The 22,453-nt window shown below is 32.9% G+C and overlaps 1 protein-coding gene across 3 annotated transcripts in view; it reads left to right on the top strand.

The window, feature by feature from the left end:
* The window catches only part of LOC105197206 (cyclic AMP response element-binding protein A), a 39,918-nt gene extending 20,171 nt beyond the window's left edge, over window positions 1-19,747 (top strand). For all 3 annotated transcript variants that reach the window (XM_011163477.3, XM_026136864.2, XM_039447646.1), the window contains exons 3-7: window positions 14,664-14,979; window positions 15,149-15,477; window positions 15,839-16,102; window positions 16,933-17,076; window positions 17,540-19,747. In XM_011163477.3, coding sequence (XP_011161779.1) covers window positions 14,664-14,979; window positions 15,149-15,477; window positions 15,839-16,102; window positions 16,933-17,076; window positions 17,540-17,725 — 1,239 coding nt within the window. In that variant the 3' untranslated portion in view covers window positions 17,726-19,747. The remainder of the gene's footprint in view (window positions 1-14,663; window positions 14,980-15,148; window positions 15,478-15,838; window positions 16,103-16,932; window positions 17,077-17,539) is intronic.
* Window positions 19,748-22,453: the final 2,706 nt, after the last annotated feature.

Here is a 22,453-nt window from a genome sequence, read left to right as displayed (position 1 = left end):
TTTTGTTCACATGTAAAACTTTAGAAAATTACACACTGAGAATTTTATTTTAGAGTTTTCTTTCAAAATCATAGTAATCGTGAAGAATTTTACCCTAATTTTAGTAAAATTTTAATAAATATTATTTATCCGTGGCAACAGTTATAAGTATTTCTCAAACTTTACACAGAGAATTTTTTTTAGAATTTATCCTCAAAATCTATAATTGTGAAACAACATGGATTTCAAAGAATCTTACTATAACTTTTAAAAAATTTAATATAATTTAGTAAATTTTACTACAATTTTACTATACTAATTTTTTGTAAATAAATTTTATTAAAATTATAATAAATTCCAAGAGAAAATTTTCTTTGTTTAATGTGAAATACAACATTCGGTTGTCTTGGATAAAAATTCAATTTTTCAATAATTTGTTATTATTTATTGAATTAAACATCTCATTCTTGTGTTAATCAAAAACTTAAAAATCGAATACTGATATGGAGGAGCAACGATATTGAGTCGATAGTGCGTAAATATCTTGTCCAATTATTCTTGCAGCCAATGATTGGTGAGATATTGCAGAATCGAATTTTTTCGTACTTTGTCTTTCCCAGTAGAGTCTCTGGAAAATTTAATACTAAGAGACTTTAGAAATCCATTTAACTTCCTCACTGTTATCGGCCAACGTGCAGCCTCTATCAGAGGAAAGAGATAAAACCGTCGTGATTACGGGCCCTCCAGCGATTAGAGGTTCATTCCGCACATACGTTTCTTCTCGTGGGATCCGTAGGTACTTGCGCTTCCCAAATGTAGTTTTACGAAGATAAGAAATATATAGAAAAAAATCTTGTAAGTTAGCAGCGCTATTAACGAGAGCAATGAGAGAAGCATGCATTCGTTGAATTTTATTCTTTCACATCGAGATTTTGTTTTCTCACTTGTGTTTCAATGGAATGCCAACTCACAGAAATACTAACATTACAGGATACAAAATTCTTCGATTTGGCTTTACACACACACACACACACACACACACACACACGTACACAGAATTGAATATTTTTTTACATGTATAAAGTACACACAAGAATAAATCGCGGGATTCAACTTAAACTTGAGAACAACAATTTTTTTTAAATATATCGATAAATCTTTTTTTGCTTTTAAGCTTAATTAATGATGTGTTGATAATTCTTCTTTGTTCTTAAAGTAGCCCATAATTTATTCTTGTGTGTACTTTGACGAATGTGTAAAAAAATTTTTCAGTTTTGCAAAATTAATTTGGAGAATTTTGTAATATCAGTAATTTCGTCGGTTTAGGACCCCTAACGATGCAGCTTCTAACGGCAATACGCCATTGCGTCAATTGCTCGCCGATCGATGAAATTATTTCCGGATCGTAGGCGTTCTTCTGTCGCAAGGGCGCACGAGTTTTCCTCGAGTTTAGTTGTATTCTGACGCGCGAATCTCAATTTCATTTATGTAGGTCTCGACGATGCCATCGTAGTAAGAGTTATTTAAGGCGGTGATACTCCACTGTCTTTCTCGTCGCTTTAAGTAAGCTCGCAGCTGTATATTAAATTCGACTTGTAATATGGCGATACGTGTTATCAGCATATCCTTGAGGGCATCTATTATAAAAAAGTTTAATAAAAATTATGAAAGATACGAAAGCTAGCTAATGAGAAGGAGAATTTTCGAAATTCTTAGAATCTTCTGAAGTTTTAGAAAGAGATTTAAGTAATGGAAAGTATCTCTATTTTAGAGGAGAAAAAAGATTCTTCACATTGTTAAGACCTTCAACAGAGTATCATAATGCTTCTAAAAGACGTTTAAAAGATGGAAATCTTTATTTGAAATTCTTCTCTTTCAATTGCACGTTATGAGCGTTATGAGCTGCTTTCTCTAATTTTATTTTAATCCAGTACTCTATTAAACACGTTTAAAATTACTCTTGGATATATTAGCGGATATTGGCGAGCTGTAGCGAATTCAGGCCCGTCATCTTACCTAAATCCGACGCTCATCTCGACAAGCCTCTCGCATAACCGGTGACGCAAGTGGCCGGTCGTCGGGCGCAACTTTTTTTCGACTCGACGTGCATTTATCAAGCGTGTTAAACAGACGCGGGCGATTCGTTCGCAGGTATAACGACGACGATAAAGCGAAACAGTGGCCCGGCGAATCAGTCGTGCTGAATAGTTACGCGTATGGTGATAAGCTCTTATCAGTTGCGGCCGCCATCGCGCGCTGCCCCTCCGACTGCTTTTTCGTCTTCCTTCACCGCGTTGCCCTTTACCTCTTACGTACTGATTCCTCGCATTCGTTTGACCTAATTGATAAGGGCATAGATCCACGCAACACCGATTCCTTAACTACGTCTCCATTATACGAACACGCACGATGCTAAAATGCGCGCTTCACTTACATTAAACGATTCTGTAGTTTTCGACCTTTTTCACATAATATGAGTATATGAACTTGATCAAACTTTGAGGAAAAAGTTTTCAATTAATATGTAGGCAACCCTAATTTTGCTTCAACTTTTTTAATCACATAGTTTTCTTTAAATGACTTTGTAAAATAGCATAGCCTCATGAAAAGAAGAATTTTACTCTGATGCATCATAATGACATCAAGAATTGACGACAATTTTGCAATAATTGCAATAATTACTAAAATAATATGTTACAACACAGCAGTTTTGTAGAAATAAAATTTTTAAATAATATTTATCAAGAATTAAACAAATCTATGTTTGAAATATAAGCATTTTACAATTCTTTCAAAAGCCGTTTAATTCTTTATTTAAAATATTACCACGTTGATTGTGTAATATTTCATGCTGCAATATTTCTACATTAGAATTTAAAAATAATTATGCACTTCTGTAAACATGTATATAGATTAGTTTTATATATTTTATGCAGCTAAAATATATTTTTCAAATTTTAAACAATTCCTTTTTAAATTTAATTTTGTAAGCAGTTATCAATATTTTATAAGAGGTCATTTCTACATCTATTTTCGTAAATTTACCTATACAACTCTAAATTATAATTTTTATAAAAGATTTTGTCATATAATTTAATGAATGTTGTTCTACCGGTATACTTTAATCACAAACAAAATATAAAAATTTTTTAAAAATATTTTTCTAAGGAAGAATAAAGTTTAAAGAACACTTTGGAATTAAAATAAAATAAAATAATAAAGTTCCATCTAAAGATGAGTATCATCTTTGTGTAAAAGTTAAAGTGTTTATGAATTATGTAAATCTTTGTAAATATAACATCATATTAGTAAGAATGTGACAATGACTTTTATTGCAATATTTAAGTCGTTATTATACACAATCTTTAAAAATTTTCTCCACATCAATATTTGTTATCGTAAAGATAATATTTTTAAATAATAAATTATCATTTTTATTGCTCAAACTCATTAATTATTATATTATTTTAAATGTGGCAATATCAAAAGCTTCTTTATTTAAAGATATATATAAATGAAAAGTTACATGTCTCCCCTCTACTTTTTTAAGATGAAGAATTTCCTTAAGCTTCAAGCGTGATGATAGTTTACATGATAGTTTAACAAGATACGCCTCGTGAAATAAATACAACGATTTGCAACTAAATAACATGATTATTAAGTTTTTGTAATTAATCAAACGTAAATAATATCATTATCAAGTTTTTGTAATTATGCTTTCGAGTAAAATGCGGATTAGCGGAATTCCATGTCTTATTTATTATATACGCATTACGTCAATTAAATGGTAACTTGATAAGTTATCATAGCTCTTCTGATGATTCGAACTGATTAAACAAAATATTTCGCTTCAGGCTATAAATTTCAATGTCGCAAATTACGATCACCAATAAATCTGTTTAAAGAACATGGTTTCTAAATTGCAGTACATTATTCCTTTTTATTTTTTTCTATTTGTTTGCGTATTTATCGTATTTACTGAAAGACAATACACCGAATATTAAGTTAAATGTAATGTTAATGATAAAGTTGAGAATATCTGATTTAGATAATTCAGAAGCGGCTGAAGTTCTTTGCTTTGAGTATATACACAAAAAGAGATATCTGTAGACCTGATGAGAACGAAGAAATTGATAAAAAAGGATCTATCAGACCATTGTATTATATATTATGTTAGGACTGATAGAGAAGCCAATTAATTTACATCCTTGACATATAATATTGTATAATGCACTATTGATCTGAATATTACATGTTATTATTGATAAAATTAGTTGATTAGTTACATAAAAGCGTCTCGCCGGTACTTCGACTCTGACTTTGTAATTACTTACTTTGTCATTACATGAATGAGTCTAAATATCACTTTCAAGTGTATACATTGTGTGTGTGCGTGCGTGTGTGTGTACGAGAACTCCTACAGTTCTCGTACACACACACGCACGCACACACACACACACACGCACACACACACACAATGATATATCTTACTTCAAACATTTTGCAAATCACCGTACGTGCCTAGAATAGAAATGTATTCAAAACTGAATTGAAAACGATGTTTATATTCAACGATTACTTCGAGTATCAAAGGTAGTTCGAGGAGACGCCGCGAAGATAATTTACAAATATCTCAAATTTAAATTCCTGGAATATAAAGCGACCTGAACTTTTCTGCGTTTAACAGTCCAAAGTATTTAATTTATTTCTACGTATTTTTGTCTTGCATTTCTGCAACGGTTGGCAACATCAATAAATGAAACTGGCTCCGCGATTAGGCCTTTTGATTCTATCACGAGTATTGTGTCGCCCAATAGCAATTCTGCCTTTATTGGTCTCTCGGATTCGAATACTAATCGGTGGAATGATATATCACGAGGTCACAGGTATACGGGAGAGAATGGTCCTCTGCGTTCGATTCGAATTATCGTCATTGATTGCGTCCATTCTTGGGCACAGTAGTAGAAAGTAATAAATTCATCGAGCGATATCTCATATCAAACATTACATATATATTTAGCGCAATTATAAAGCCTGCTTGCGTTACGTTGAACGCAATTCGCTATTTTTGTTTTATCTTATAATTAGCTCTATCTTGCTTTATCTTGAAAATTTACGTAATGTCATCGTCGTCGAGTCATTTTGTATCGTGAGCGGACAAAGTTTGCAAACCTTGACATCGGTATGCAATGAGTAAGCAGCCAAATATTTCTTTTTCCCGTTATCGTCCATGCGAATATCTTGCATCTTGGGTAGCACTTTTTAGTCCCTTAACGTAATCTGCCGAGCAAAACTACCTGTTGATATTTCGCAGACAGAACATTCTGGTGGGTAAATTATTGTCTCCATGGGTAAATTATTGTCTCCATTCTCTTCAAGAAGACGAGCAAAGACCGATGCGTAAATAATTCCGAGCCGTACGTGAGAACTCGTCCGAAATCCTGGGAACACAGCCATAAATGCGCCTTGTTAAGCGCCAATTTCGCTTACGAAGCTATTTGGTCCATTCATCGAACAAGATATACGTGCGCAACGCTTGTATTCTTCAATAAACCGACAGTCGCAAAAATCAGACGGATTAAATAAATTGTATTCAGACAATTATGTCTGCGTATAACAATGTAAAAAATATTAAGATATCTGGATTGAATACGGCCGTCTTGAGGGTGGGGGGGGAGGAGAGAGAACAAACCATTCTGATTGTGATTTCTTATAAAGGTCAGCAAAAAGTGTAAGAATATAAAAGAGTAAGAAGTGAAATATGCCTTTTATAGTATTTAATAACATGATAGCTAAGCTTTGTGATTTGATGCTCATTTTAAAATAAAATGTTACACAATTTTGTGCCAAGTTATATGGCAATTACATAGCCGGTATAAATTATATTTTTAATATTATTATATGTATATAAATTGCAATAACATTTTTTTCAGACACTTGAGCTGTCACTATATGCAAAACATGATTTTTCAAACTTGATTATAATACTTGATAACCTTCATTGTAATAGTCTTATTCAAATTTTGGGTACTTCACTTAATTCTAATTATTTTAAATTTGTAAAATGCTGTTCAAACCTATAATACAAAAGTATGAAAGTATAAGTTGCTTTTTCCAACTATAAATTATCAAAATTCATGGTTTCATCACTCATACGTTGTTTTTACAATTTAAATTTGATTATCTACTGTAAATAAACAAAACACGTATTTCCTCTTACATCATACTATTTAAATACTTGTGATTCTCTCATAGGAGGTGGCATCTAATCCATGCGTTAAGGAAGATAGACAGTTTTACAAGATTTAACTAATTTTTTTCAAGAGAGGAGAACATCGTAATTTTCATTACTTTTTATTTGTATAAATAAATAAAGATCCTAAGAATATTGTATTAATAATAATTTTTCATTCTTTGATTCCATCATATAATAAAATTGTTTCGGAAGAATGGTTTAAGTGTGGCATCTTCTCCCAATTAATTCACCTTAATTAATTCTATTTTTTACAAAATCTAATTTAATACAATTTTAAAAAAATAAAATTAATTAAGTGGAATTACCCAGTTCATCTTATGATGTTATTTTCAAAGTGAGAATAGAATGCAAAAAATAATTAAAGTTGAGTAAAAATAATTTAAAATAATAAACTTGCTGAAAACATTTGTTTTAAATTTGCTAATCGTTCGTATTTTCTGTATCTGCAAAATTAAATTTAGTGACGGTTTTTGCGAAAAACAGCTCGCTCGGCGAATTCAATGTCGCTGGAATTATACGGACACAAATTATGTCTGCAATGATGTACGGAACTTTTCAAAATAAACGGCTCGGATTTACGTCATCCGATCCGGTCGCCATTTCTTGGGCAGAGCTCGAGTGGCGAGAGCTTTCTAGAGTTTCTCAACTTTCCTAAGAAGGTTCACGGCTACCTGTGAGGAAGGGATCTGGTTTTGAAACGAGTTGTATGATGGTACACGAGAGAGAGAGGGACCTGTCGCCGTCGCCCGGCGTCGTCGCTCGTCGTCGTCTGAGGACCGTGGTGGGGAATAGACGAAGTGACGGGATGGTTCGGATGGAACTCGAGGACGTTCACCTTTTTTCGTGACTTCGAGGCCGGCAGACGCCGTTGAGATACCCTCCCCGGCTAGAATCCTGGACACAATTGACCTATTCGTCTACAGTGGAGAAGTCCGTCTTAGTGATTGGAAATAGCGATTCTATTTTATATTCTATAGGATTTTAGAGCCCAACACATTTTCGAGGAGGATATGAATCGCATTGTTTATTTTGTTAGGATATATTTCCAAATACAAAGTTGTATGATTTAAGAATGATTTAAGATATGGCAGATACATATCGTATCGGAGTTATCGAATACTCCATTTCTTCAACAGAAAGATGTCTTATATATTATATATTGCCTATTTGTATATGGTATAAAAGCGGCGACCTATTATTTATATTTATAAACATTCTTAAAGCCAAAGAATAGACTTTTGTATAACGCATAATACATAATGTATAAGAGAATTAACCAATCAAAGTTCTTCATTTATCCTTGGAAGGGAAATAAATGATTCTGATTGATTGACTGATTGATTCTGATTGATTGTACGTTATGCAAGAGTCTACGCTTTAGCCTTTACAACAAAAATTTTTTGTTTTTGTCAGATATATTAACACTATTCAAGACATATTATAATAACTTTATTCATATATGTGTTTCCTCAAATGTGTAATAAATTTCTTCAAAAATATTTATTTTTTACAAGTAACTTTTTCGTAACTTTGGAAATATGAGTTTAAATAAATATTTGCGAAGGTGTTATTTTTACAATTAAAATATCCGGATTCAATGTTTCGAAAATTTATTTACTAGATTTCAATATAATGTATTAAATTTGATTCAAATAAATTTTCACTAAAGTTATTTTTTAAGTTTAATGCTTAAGTTTACTCTACTTAAGAAAAAGATGCTATATATTTTAAACATTATTTATATTTAAATTCAGTAAATCTAATTTTAATAAATAGTTGTAGTATTATATTTTTAATAAATTTACTAAAATTAAGGAAATTTTTATCGCAATATCAAGAATATATCAAGAATATAATGAAATTCATATATTGTATATATTAAAAATTCTAATTAATAATGTATTAAAAAAATTAAATAAATGAAATAAATCTTCTTCAGCCCGGGAACAATTAAAGTTTTATAAAGTATTCAATACTGTACAATTCAAGAAATTCTTAGAACGTTTCACTGGTTGATCGGTAAATATCTTCTGCGTTGCAAGACGATTAATATCAATGTACGCTGACAATAAATTCGTATGTGCTGAATCAATTTAAGTGAGTACTCTTTCTCATACACGCGAAGAACACTAATAGCAGTAAATCTTTGTAAACAATCTAGTAGTACCGGAAATACTCATCGAGATAAAGCGAAAGAAATAAAGAGTAAGAGAGAGAAAGAGGACGCTCCAGTCATACATAACGGATGGGCTGCTCTTTTGCCGTGTAGCAATAGTAAACGCTTGGAAAATATTTGCGTTCTCCGCCGGGGTTGTATTGGTATTCCATACGTTTGGATTTCTGTTACTATAGCATTAGCGTAATTAGATATTCGTTGGTGCGTGTCGTTGACCTTCCCATCGTGTCTTCGCATCGACATGCGACAGCGCGGAATCTGCGCCGCGAGTCTTTCCGGCGTAAGCGGTTTGGCAATCGCGGACAGATCGGCTTGTTTTACGGGTGCGATACGCGAATGACGCGCGGACATTACGCGGCAGGATGTAACAAAAACTCAGGCGCACCTTTTATGACTATGTTTTTATTGTCGGATTTAATTTATCACGAACTATTATCGCCTTTTTTATGAGCAATTTACGCTCCTATCCGTCGACGATAACGCGATGAACATGCACAGAAGAGACATCGTGCCGGATACGTGTCGTTTCTTTTATAATTTTTTATAACTCCCGCGTTGATCACGAGATTATCGCTTCGATCACCTCGCGCGCTTGCGCTTGTATCATCCGAAGGACGTCTTTTTTGTTATCAAGCGTCCTGCAGTAAATTTAATATCAAGCGTGTGCATACTCGCGTAAAGAGAATTTCCTCTTAGAATTTACTCTCAAATTATATTAGTTATGGGACAATATCGTCTTTGAAAAATTTTACTATAATTTTAGTAAATTAATAACTAAAATAAATTTTACTAAATTAAGTGAAAGGGGATGGCAAGGGGACACGATGACAATACGATGTTAAGGTTTGTCAATTTTCCCTAATTTTTGTGTCAATGTAAAAATAATATTCTTTGATTCACTCTAATCTCGTTTATTATCTGCAAAAATTAAAAGCTGTTAAATAATTTAAAATTTTTTAATTTAGATTTTTTTATGGACTTGTCAATGTTGTCACCTTAACCCCATATGCTGATACGATGGCAAGTAAACTAACAATAAGTAAAGTTAAAAATATACTCCTTATGAATAAAATAAATTTATTATCATATATTTTGATATTACAGTCTAGTGAGCACGGAAAGTGTACACGGATTACGTAAAATATTTATGTAATTTGCAAAAATAAAGTCATTAATATTACGATGCATAATATGACTATAATTTGCGTTATATATAGTCAAATACATAAATGTGTCACCTTGTCCATGCACGATTTCGTCATCTTATCTACAGTCGTCTTTATTTATTTATTGCACATAAATGTTTCAACGTAAAAAAAGGAAAAACATGAATAAAATATGCGTTACTTTATATGCTTTTAACTATATAATGTTGCAATTTTATGAAGAAAATAAAAATATTTAATATTAAATATTTAATTATATCATTTCTTATGAACAAATACCAAAAAAATACATAGATGCAGATTTCTTATTATATTATCTATTTTTGTGGCCAGATTAAAATTAAACTACCAGAGATTATTATCTAAAATTTCAAGTAAATTAAGCATCGGCTCATTTGTTATTCTTAGAAAAATTAACAATTCGTCATCTTTTTCTCCTAATATAATCAATTTTACTGAAATCAGTGAATTTTTTCGAAGTCCACGACTACCATGATTGTAAGAATAAATTTTTTTACAAAAAGTTAGTATCGAATCAATAATCATTGTCTCACATATAAGCAAGGATGTAAAATATTTTCTAACAAATTTAATTAAATAATATGATAATTTTAAGCAGAGATACTTTCACAAAAATTTTGTATAATTTCATCGAGAAGCATATATTCATCTTTATTCAATGCATTTTAAGGGAAAACGTTCTTCCTGTACAAATATTTTTGCGTCAGGTAGAATTAAAAAAAAAAAAAAAATATTAAAACGCAACATTCACGTCTCACGATTCTCGATTCCGCGCGTGCGAACAGCGATTACAAGTCACGCGTGTTTAAGCGGCATAGAAACAGCACGGAATTTTTATTTTGCGATACATGCACACACAATACTTTTACGGTCCCCGTTTTCATTCATATGTATCGCAGCTTTTGAAACACCGCACTGCTCGAACATGCCACTGCAATTCTCTCCGGTGCATTACCCACAAGTGCGTCTCCGTCTGTATGCGCCTTCAATGCACCGGCGCACAATTGCTTTTCGACCCGTGCATCGAAGTTTAGCGTCGAACCGACAAGTGGAAAGGTCAGTTCTGTTAATAACCGGCATAACTTCGCGGCTGTGCCTCGACTTTATCGCGGATACCACCGCGTTTGTATGGTGAAAATCGTAATACATAGAAGGAATCACGATGGAAAGGTTGACGGTGCACGTCGCGTAGAAATTAATTTACCTGAGATTACATAAAAAAAAAAAAATGTTTTAAGTCGAGCTAGATCAAAGCAGCATTTTGGCACTAAAATAATATTCCTTGTAATTTTATATACTATTTCTGTAAATTGTTTCGCCCAAAAACTGTGTGCCATTACTGTCGATTTCAACCTCTTGGATTAAATCAGCTTTAAATTGAATCAGAATAAGTAATATCACAGAATTAAATTGACAAGCCAACGCAGTTATATTATTACATTTATATTTGAAATTTTAGACTATCAAACTTTTAGAAAAGAAATTATATATTTTTGCTTACATATGTGAGGTAATAATTTGATTAATTTTTTCTGTGTGCAAGAAAGTGCAACTAAAACGAAGGTGTACACGCCCCTTATTTCTCCTCAATTAGTTAATAGCAGTATTAAATAGTGCTTGTAATAACGGTCGCGCGCAATAGCGGAAAGGCATGTAATAATAATAATCGTTCTTGAGAAAATGAGTGAATCGAAGCGATTGCGCGAGGCTCCCGCGATTTCTCGTGGGCAGTCGGAACGACGAAATAATAATGCCACGGTAGTGAAATAACTCGTCGCGAAAATTGCTGAGCCCAGATCCCCGCGCACGATCCACTTCCCGTGTTGCGCCGCAGTTAGTTAATATCAATCGCTACGTTGCAATTTTGCGCGGCGGAGAAATTCAATCGGAATTCCTACCCTGGAGGGAGGGAGGCACACGGAGAGGGCGCCGGCCCTCCAGACTGACCTGCTGCAGAAATGCTACTGCAGGGAGGCTATCATCGTAATGAACGAAGCACTGACAATTAATTAAATGTTTACGTTGAATTTATTAATCGGCGATTCGTGTTGAAATATCATTTGTTTGTATTTTTATTTGTATGAGCTCCCGTCAAGACTTATTAATTGCAAATTCTTTGACACTGAATTATTAACATTATCGAAAAATGAAATTTAAATGTTTAGTGAATATTTCATTTTTTATTATTTTGATTTATGAGAAAGTAAATTAACAAAGAGATTAATTTTATATGTATTTTAAGCATTGATATTATAACTTGACGGCTTAAAAATTGAACCAATATTTGTTTGTATAGAAACCCTCAAGACTAATCGATCGACAAATTTTTCATTTTATCAACTTTATTTGCGAAAAATATTTAATGAACGTTTCAGTTTCATATTATTTGATATTAGTGAAAATAAGTTAGCAAACAGATCGATTTCACAATAAGTTATATCGGACTGACGAAACATAAGGATAAGGAAGTCTGTGTCAGTCACAGTGGTTCCTAGTGCCGAATAATGATCGATCGATTTCATATTATGGAAATTAATTATTTGATGGATTGAGAATCAAACAAATGTTCTTCGAAAAGATTATTGCGCGAATCCGACGGCGAATGAAATAATGCTGATAAATCTACTCACAAGTAAAATTGCGTGGTAAAAATAGTATGAATGTGGAGGTCATAATTTTTTATCATATAAATCGCTAAAGGATGTTATGTCGATACGAGGAAAATCGTATCTGTTATGTAAATTTATCATCATAAGAAGAAATTCATTACGACGAATCTCACACGAGCGTTTGCAAATATATGTATCTCTAAAGTTTGCGAAGCAAAGTGCGGAAAATTAACGCGATACATAAACGATAATGGATGACGAGACGTACATTTACAGCCGTAGATAGATGAACATATATTGACGAACACGAAAAAGGGTGCACGTGTATCCTCCGCCATATCTCCAAAAAGACAACGGAGAAGGATCGTCCATTACGGACGTGCTTCCGCCGGAAATAAGACGTGGAAGGATGCGAGAGATAAGTGTTGGCCGCGCGACCGGAGCATAACGGGGAGCGACGACGAGGGGCAAAAGGACGAAAAGAAGGACCGTGTGGAAGAGTGGAGGGAACGGGAATGGGAAAAGGAAGAGTGGTGTCGTGACCTTGCGAATCCAGTTCCGCATTGCTGCAGCCGGCAAATTTTTTTTATTGGAACCGCTGGATGCTTCGAAGATGTTTCGAAGAGCGACGATAAGTCAGACGCGTTTTTAATCGATTCGACTCAACGCGAGACGCGATTTAACTTTAATTTTACGCGAACGGAACGATGTTTGTTCTCTCGCAGACCGGTAGATTTTCCGGATCTTTTTTTTCTTTTTTAATTGCTGCTGGTGCGTGAAAAATTATAATACTGAAGATGTTGGTCGGTAATGATAAACCTACGCGAGAAAAATGTATGTAATGGAAACAAGAGAATAGCGGAGAGGAAAGCAAAGACGACTCCGTGAGGTTTGAGTTCCGGGTTGTTGGTTACTAATGGTTCTATTGTAACTAATTACCCACTTGCGGGAAATTGCTGCATTCCCATCTAAATTAAGGGGACCACGGTGTATAACAAAGACGAAGAATAGAAAAAGAAAACTGAGACAAAGGAACGAAAAGATGAATGAAGAACAAGTTTGAAATAGAACGCAATTTCATAAAGCGATCGATGAAGTTATTACATTTAAAGTAATTCTAAGAAAATGTTAATGCAAGCAGCACCGTAAATTCAATGTTCAGAAATTGTTTCGAGCGTATCCCACGCTTCTTTTCGTCAACAAATCGTCTTCATTGAAGTCTCTGCTGTAAACAGTGCGAACGCGTGACATTGAAGAAGCATCGCTTAAATCATCAAAATATCATTCCGCGGTCGGATTTGCTTATACAGAGCAAACCGTGCGTAACGGGGAAGTCCGCGAGCGGCTAAAGGAAAACCGTGCGTATGCGTCAACTGCGCGAGATGGCAGCGAAGCGAGAAGCTGAATAGAACTTGGTTGGTAGCAGCAGCGTCGTTTGCGCGATACGAGAAGATCCGTCTTGACCTTGGGACCGGATTCCGCATTGCTGGGTCGCGCCTGGTTGAGGGTCCTCCGAAGATCAGAGGCAGAAGGAGGCGAAGCCTCACTGCTATCAGCTACCTCGCAGACTCGGGTAACGGCCGACCTTCAACTTGACCGCTCAACTTGAGCGCCCTTCTCCTTCGCTTACGTGTGACCGTTCGCGGAACGCTTCGCGTATAATTTTAGAAGCACGCGGGGTCCTTGACACCTCGCCGCGAGACGACAACCATTGACAGCCGCGGACGCTGCCCCGCCCCTCCTGCTTCCCGTGTCCATTGACTCGCGTCACGTTACGTTTGCGGGGAAATTTCACGTAGGATCGATTTCCGCACGGCTCTCGTTCCTCTCCCCTCGAACTGCTTGATCAACTGATCGCACTTTAATACCTATTTCCACCAATTTAGATTAATTTAGAGTTACTTTTTATCTTTCTGTATTTTTAAACTAGAAAAAGATTAAATGTAAGGTAAACCGAGGTTAAAGTTGATCTACTTTAGCAGAAATAATCATTAAAAAGTCGTTAAAAAAATCTCGATAACAATACAAAGATACGCGGAAAGAAGATAAGACGCTTGTATCAAGTAGAATAAATATAAATAAACGTAAATTTATAAAAGAAGTAATCGTATGTTTTATACAAAATGTTCTTGGAATAAATCGTCATCCTTACAGAAATTTAATATAAAATTGGTCACGATTATTTATTCTAAAAGTTTATTTTTATTTTTATTTATTCTGAGAATTTACTTAATATTCGTTCTCAAAGGAATAAGATAATCTGTTATAGAGGATAATGATAATTAATAAATTAGTTTGCACGTTTAAATATTAACAAATAATTTATCATTTTTCAACCATCATCGTACATAAGATGAGATTATACATTTCTTTAGGATGTTTCGAAATGTTTAATTATACTTTATTCCAAGATTTTGAGTACATATTTTTACGTTCAACAAATTCTTACATTGCAGATGCTCAATCAGGACATCTTAATGTGCACCAGAGAAGAGGAATGGGGCAACGCTTTGCTGAGAAATAACGTAATACTGAGAGACCGCCTAATGACGGACGCAGCTCTCGGTGGACCTCGACCTCCGATAAAATACGAGCACAGTTACAGCCTTTCGGCATCCAGTCCCCCTCCGAGTCCTGCAACACCCGGAGCAAATCCCCATACGCCCAATTCAGGTTCCGGCGCGGTCGGTTTCGCTACAGCGACTACTAGTTCCTCCATCGATTTCGCCAATCTGGATCACAGGTCTCTCGACATCCGCGATAGGATCGATGGTAAGAGAAAATGACATTGTGCGACACAGTCTTTTCTTCGAACGATAGTAGATAGCTTTATCGCGCGGCTCAGTCACGAATTCTTTATCACTTTTTTTTTTGTTTCTTTCAAAACCAATACCTGAGAGACACTGAGTATGACAGAGAAATTATTACTGAAACGTTTCAGATATGGAAGAAGAATGTTTTCCAGCTATTTCCATAAGCAGCACTTCGAACCGCGTCGAATCGTCGCCATCGTCGTCCCTGACATCGTCATCTACCTCGAGCGTAATCCTCAAGAGAAACAATACAGTACCTGAAGATAACGAGTGTCCTGAAATCAAGGACGAACCTATCAGCGCGCCGGCGAGTCCCAGTGCGCCTTGTCAGCCGAATTGCGATATAGTGGACGATAAAAGCACAATAACTCTACTGTCGCCGCAGAGTCTTCACTTCACCAAAACCCCTCGCACACATACGAGTGACAGCGAGGAGGATGATGAGGAGTGCTATCAGGTATCTCGACTTAAATCAATATTGTGCCACATAAATTGTCCTCGAACGTTAAAAAAATACTCCGAGAGAAATATTAAATACTTTTTAATGCTATTACACGATCAGAGCAATCATATTGTGCTCTTTAGAAGACTCTTTAGATGATTATAATAAGTAATTGAAATAAAAATACGAGATTTTGTTCAAATTTAAGATAATCAAAATTCTTCATAGAAGATTAAATTATATATAAGCAAGAATATTATTTCTTACTTATATGTGAAACAATGACTGTTAAAGAGAATGTATTAATTTTAATTTGATACTAACATTTTCTTTGTTAGTGCGTTAATTTGTTATCATCGTTGTCACTTTCTTCCAGAATCTGGATGTTGAGGCGTACGGCATAGCCTGCGAAGGGAAGGAAGCCTTGCACGCGTCGAGACAAGGATTACCGCCGACGCCTCCCAGTAGCGCAAGCTCCGATAGCGAGGGTACTGCTTCCGCTTCCTGCTCGCCGGAACGTCGAGATTCCCAGACTTGTACGCAGAATCTCAGGGGCTTGCTGACACCGCGGCTTTACGTCACCAACGGCACTCACACCACCAGACAGCCCATTCATACGCCTCTAATTTCCTGTCAACCGGTAAGAAATAGTCCTGAAGAGTTGGTGGATTTCTTATTGCAGCAAAGTTATCATTAAACCGGTTGACAGGCGTGACCCACATTTGATTATGAATAAGTGGCATGATATCAAGAAAAGAAAACGAGAATCTTGGAGATAATTTGCATTCGATATTCAGTTATGTAAACACAAAGGAATTCTATTATTTTTTTGCTGTTAACATGGAAATGTTTCACATGGTAATCGTAATCTATGTTTAAAAGAAATCAGAAATTTATAATAAATAATGCAATTTTTCTTTCATTGCTTTAGCTACATGTATTCTGTAGTCTTATATTCAACTAACTTTATTAAGAAGGATTTTATAGAGATTAAATAAACTTCTTATTAATAAATTGTTATTTGTATTTTTTATTTAAGAAAATTAATTTTTGAACTATAATAAATAAAAGGCAACAAGTAATTTTAAAAAACATTTGCCAACTTCTCTAAAAAAAAACAGAAGTTTCTTATAAACCTTCTAAAAAATTACGCGACACCGAGACAAATAAATAACTTTGAGGACATTTTTATTAATAGGTTTGATCAATGTCCTATGTTATGATGCATATCGTGCTCATTTTTCTCTATGTTCCATATTTACATTATCAACAAACATAATCGCATATCGTTAGTCAGCAAAGTGGCTGGTTTGCATTAACAAACTTCAAGTTTCTTTTATGGATGAGTTTCACGTATTTTATGTTTTATTATTGTCTGCTTTATTCCTGCGATGGTGATCCATTATTGCTGTCACATTTATTGATCCAGTTATATCAGTATGATGCACTCACATGCAATTGATATTACAGAAAGGATCTACGGGCGTGTTAACATTGACAGAGGAAGAGAAGAGAACCTTGAGGGCTGAAGGATATCCTGTGCCTACGAAGCTTCCTCTGACGAAACAAGAGGACAAAGCTTTGAAGAAAATACGAAGAAAAATCAAGAACAAGGTAAGTGTTTTTAATTAAAAAAATAAAATAAAATCACGAAAGAAGCTAGGATTATTCCACGTTTTCTGAAAAATAAGAAAAAAACCGATTGATAAGGCACTAATTTTTTCAAAAAGTAAAATTGAAAAAATCCAATTTTTTATTTTTTTGATAATTATTGATAAATTATTTACTTATTAAAAGTTTGTGAAAAGTAAAAGAAATCTTAAAACAATTGATGCATAGAAAATAATAAAGATGATATTATCTTAAAAGAAAAATCTCGGAAACATATGGTAAGGAAAAGAACCAAAGAAAAATCTTTTTTTTTTTTACAATTTCCTAGACTAGTTCCAAACTAAGAGTACTAGGCTGCAATAACGTCTTGAATGTTTAAATTCTCTCAAATGTTCAAATCGCGAAATTAAAAGTAATGAAATGAAAAATACTGATTTTATCTTTATCTTTTACATATCTTTTGCAGGTATCGGCGCAGGAATCGCGAAGGAAGAAGAAAGAATACATGGATGGTTTAGAGAGGCGGGTCACCATGTTGACGAACGAAAACTCTTCGTATAGGGACAGGCTAAATTCTCTAGAAGATACGAATCGCGAGCTACTGAAGGAGTTGCAACGTCTTCAGGCCTTGTTGCAATTACAACAATCTTAGACTTATTTGTTTCTATTTTGAATAGCCTAAATTTATTTGATATCGTCAAATTTTTACTTTTAAAGAAGAGATTTATTTTACTTACTCTCCCAAAAGAAACGAATGCTCGATCCAACAAAAATTACAACATTTGCGAGATAAATATGTCAATAAATATGACTACGCATTCTATTGTTACAGAGATTGAAAATTCTTAAGTCTCGAAAAAGATTAAAAATTTTCAAATCTTTTATCGATGCTAATATAGATTTATCTCTACTCGTCAAATTGTTCTTCCATATAGAAACTTTAATCCTCATAATTGTTACGAGATGAAAATAGCGTATTTTTATGGCTAAGTCACACAGATCAGAATTAAAAAGAGATATATTTTTAGGGATTAGTGCAATTTCTTTACATTCCTAGAATGTCTTCCTGGCATACAAAACGCGACAAAGAAGTATCTTACAGCGTAATGAAGTTATACGAAAGACAGCCCGAATGCTGTAAACTGCTTCAATGCTTTCAATGAAGATTTTTTACGCCAATATAGTATGTAAAGTCATTATGCCTTTTGCTGAATCTACGTATTTTTGCCAGGAGTGCCTTCGCAAGTTTATTTTCATATTTCTTCCAATATTACAAATTGGAGATTTAAATTGCTAATTTATTTCTCGCAATTATACATTCAGCATGAGCTTTTTAATTTCAATAAGACGAAAATATTTTGAGAATATAGGATTTGAATGTTCGATTCATCATACTTGCGTAATGCGGAAAAACAATTGCCTGCTATTGCCAAACTCGATGCAACGAGAAATTTAAAAAGAGACGCCTAGATGTAAACAGCCTTTCGATTATTCCATATATTTATGCTCCAAAAACGATGACGATATTTTAAACCGTATAAGATCCAAAGGAATGTTCTTGAGGTCCATATTAGCATATATGTCGATATAATACAGTCCACTTTGACACGATTTTGTCAAGGGATTCGCCTAAATAAGATAAAATATAATATATGACATATTTTATAGGTGAGAGACAAGAGAACGAAAGTACGATTATTAAATAGAAAGGTATGAAAGTAGATTTGATGTCGCCAATCGACGAAGTTATTGTATTTATATGTTTTATGAAAAGATATTTAGCTGTGTGCATAATAAGATCATCATGCAGATCGACTTGGAGGAAACACTCGCATCAAATCGACGATGTGTTTTTTTCTGGGACATTGTCACTGACGTCGTTAAAACGGATGTCAGAGAATAAAGCTCTAAGATTATACAACAACGACAATTCATGTTGCGTTAATTAGAAACGCGCGGTAGGAACATTTGTAAAATATAAATTTTGTAGAATATATTTTGCTCATCCACACGAAGAATCGTCCAAGATGCACTGTTGAGTTTGTAAACCAATGAAAATCGATTATTTGGCAAGCGGCAAGTTCTTGTCTTCGTTACAGATAGATGTGATCACGCTCGAGAAAATTGTACAAAATGTCAGATTTATGATCTTTTCAATCTTAAAGCGGTATTTGTTATGTAAGAGAAACTTTGACCGAGCTGACTAACATTAAACAGTTGCCACACCGAAAAAAATTGGTTGAATTAAAATATGGATATAACAACCTGACAGTTTGGTGAAATATAAACGATTCATAATTTTCATTAAAATTTTCAGAGAAATTTAATTGCAGGCATTTTAATTCCGACTACATTGAAAAAAATCTGGTTGCATTAATTGGAAATCTAATAAATTCAAGCAGTTTGTTCGAAACGAATCAGAATTCTTGTAGGAATTATCTAATTTTGAAATTAATTTTTGTTTCCAAATTTTGTGGAGTTAAAGTTTACTTGAAAAATTGCACAGGATCAATTTTCACTCTAAAAAAGTGAATTTTTACTGTTTAAAGTGACATTATGCGAAAAATTACACAGGCTCAATTTTCACTCTTTTAGAGTGACGTTTCACTCTACGAGATTTAGAAAGTACGGAACTAAAAACTGTACTGTCAAAATACATCTTTCATTTATTTCAGTCTTCGAATTTAATTTTAAGGACTCGCAGAAGAAATCCTTTTGTTATAATTTCAGATTTTATTTTATTGAAATATATATTGAGAGAAAAGTGTTTAGTTTTTATGACTATTATTAAATGATAAAATGATTATGACATGAGCTCCATTATTACTATGACAGTGTTAGTAATAATAACTTTATGTTTATAGTTTTATCAAATATTACAAACTTTTATTATAAATTATGACATTTTCAAATTTTATTTTATTTCAAATATAATATAATAGCAAGAAATTAATGAATTAAAAATAAAATAGACATTTCTATCTAGTAAATGCAATTATAGTGAATATAATTATTTTTTAAATATTTGTTTACTTTACGTAATAATAACTAATAATTATATTTTGCATTAGAGAACAACTATATAGTTGACACTAGAAATGACTATAATTTATAAGTATGACAATTGCAACTATTGTTTTCTCTCAGTGTATAAAAAATTTCATAATAGTGCACCTTTTATTCCATTATGTGTGTTTTTTTATTACGAGAAGTAGAACGTTTATTGTTATATACTATAAATTTTTTGTAGATTCAATCAAAAAATGTTAATCTTTTTATAGTTATTGTATATATCTAATTTATAACTATTATATTTTTTTATAATTATTATATTTAAATGTTCTGACCGCATACAAAAATATCTAATTTTAATAACCAAAAATTTTGTTTATTTTTGCCAAAATTTGTTTAACTAAATGTAACTTGTTAATTCAACCATGATTGTATTTTCATACAGGTTGAGGCATTTTTCTCTTTTTATGTTTTATTATTATCACAAGAAATTTTTTGGAAGATAATGATGCTATTGACCTCTATATTTGTCTCCTAAAAATTTCCTTGAACTTTTTCCTCCAACGTGGCAACTTTGAGTAAATGTCATTGGTATAATAAATCACGTATCAATCGTATTGTGATTAATTTTTTTTTCACAATACTTACTTGTGTTTCATGAGTAACAAAATCGTATGAGAAGTGATGTCGTGATGCACGATAATGACAAACCTCTCGATTACTTATCGCATGAAAATCGTGGAAAGGGACCAATGTGCAAGATAAGAAGACCTTTTCTTCTTCTTCCTCTCCTTTCCCTTTTGCTTCACGTAATAGCCAAATAAATAATAGAGTTAGTATTGTATTGCGTGTCCAAGAGATAGTACGTGTATTAAATGGTCACACATCCCTCGCATGAGTGTGCCTACGGAATCGTCGCTATCGATGTTATTTAAATCGAGATTACATCGACGTTATTTAAATACGAATTATGCATTTTAATCGACCGATATGACCTTTTTATCGTATGAGTGCTTTACACTTTTAATAATTAAGTGTTAAGTACGTCTGTATTTTATGTACAAGTAACGTATATAGCATGGTCATAAGAGATCTATTTTTGAGATTTACACATATATTTTATTAATAAAAATAAATTATTATATACTTGCAGTCAAAGCTTCGGTAAATTAAAATCGACTTCAAATTCATTAAAGGGGAAACCATCATTGCTAACTTTGCTTTTCCTGAGTCATACTGCATAGAGACGATCTTATAAAAAGATTGAGAATTTCAGAATAACTTTTCAAATTTTAATTATTTTTGAAGTTTTTAGAAAGAGACCTGCTGATGCGTTGGTTTTACCAAAAAAAGTCAATAAACATAACAAATGATAGTATCAATTAATATAAATGTAAATGTGAAGAAACTTTCGATGTATTTCGCAGACAAGTGTTAAGAATCTTCATTTTTTTTCATTTTTTTTTGACGTACATACACACATAAAGTTTTTATTACTATATGTGCATATGTACGTGATAAAAAAATAATTACACGTCTGTACAAAGCAGCAGAGTAACGATTTTTATTGAAATCAGAGAGTTTATAATATATTCTATGAGAATAAAACTTTATAGACAATTATACATATATATATATATATATATATTAGAATTATACATACATAGATGATTATATTTTACGACAAATTGCATAAATGTTTAACAATGAAAGAAGTTAAAACACAAATTTATCGTTATTACCATTCTCGTTATCATGATGTATCATTTATTTCTTATATACGATGCCAGCGTTATGCATTTCTATATCATGTACTTGGCGTACATATATTTATCTAGAGAATGCGAAAGAGTCCTTATATATATATTAACAAAGATAACATAAATATAAATATATGTATTTTATTCGACAAACGTCGAATTTACGTGTGTGTGTATAATGTTGCTATGTAAAACGCGGTGCTACAGCGTCAATGTGACACTCGGTATTGCAACTTTGAACGGATGTCCGACAATAAGAAATAAATACTTGTGAATCAGCATCATATATCTTATATAATTTACACATTTGCACTTGCAATCAAAATTATTTTTTTCTTATAAAAATAAAAAGTTTTATTCTTTCCCTTCAATTTTAGATGCAAAAAATTTGTTGCTTTACAAGATGTTATTATTCTCTTACGTTTAAAGTCTTAAAAGTTTATAATTTATATTATTACTCATTTTCAAAATTACAAAGAGTAATTTACAATTTAAAAAGAGAATTTTTTTCATCGTTATAATTTACCTTACAGAATTTTATTATATAATCTTCGTAAGAAAAAAAACTTAGTGAAAATTCTATAAAATTTAATCAAACTATTTTATTT

The sequence above is a fragment of the Solenopsis invicta genome, chromosome 3 (assembly GCF_016802725.1).
Source record: "Solenopsis invicta isolate M01_SB chromosome 3, UNIL_Sinv_3.0, whole genome shotgun sequence".
In the NCBI taxonomy this organism is placed as follows: domain Eukaryota; kingdom Metazoa; phylum Arthropoda; class Insecta; order Hymenoptera; family Formicidae; genus Solenopsis; species Solenopsis invicta.
This window is presented reverse-complemented; position numbering and strand designations above follow the sequence as displayed.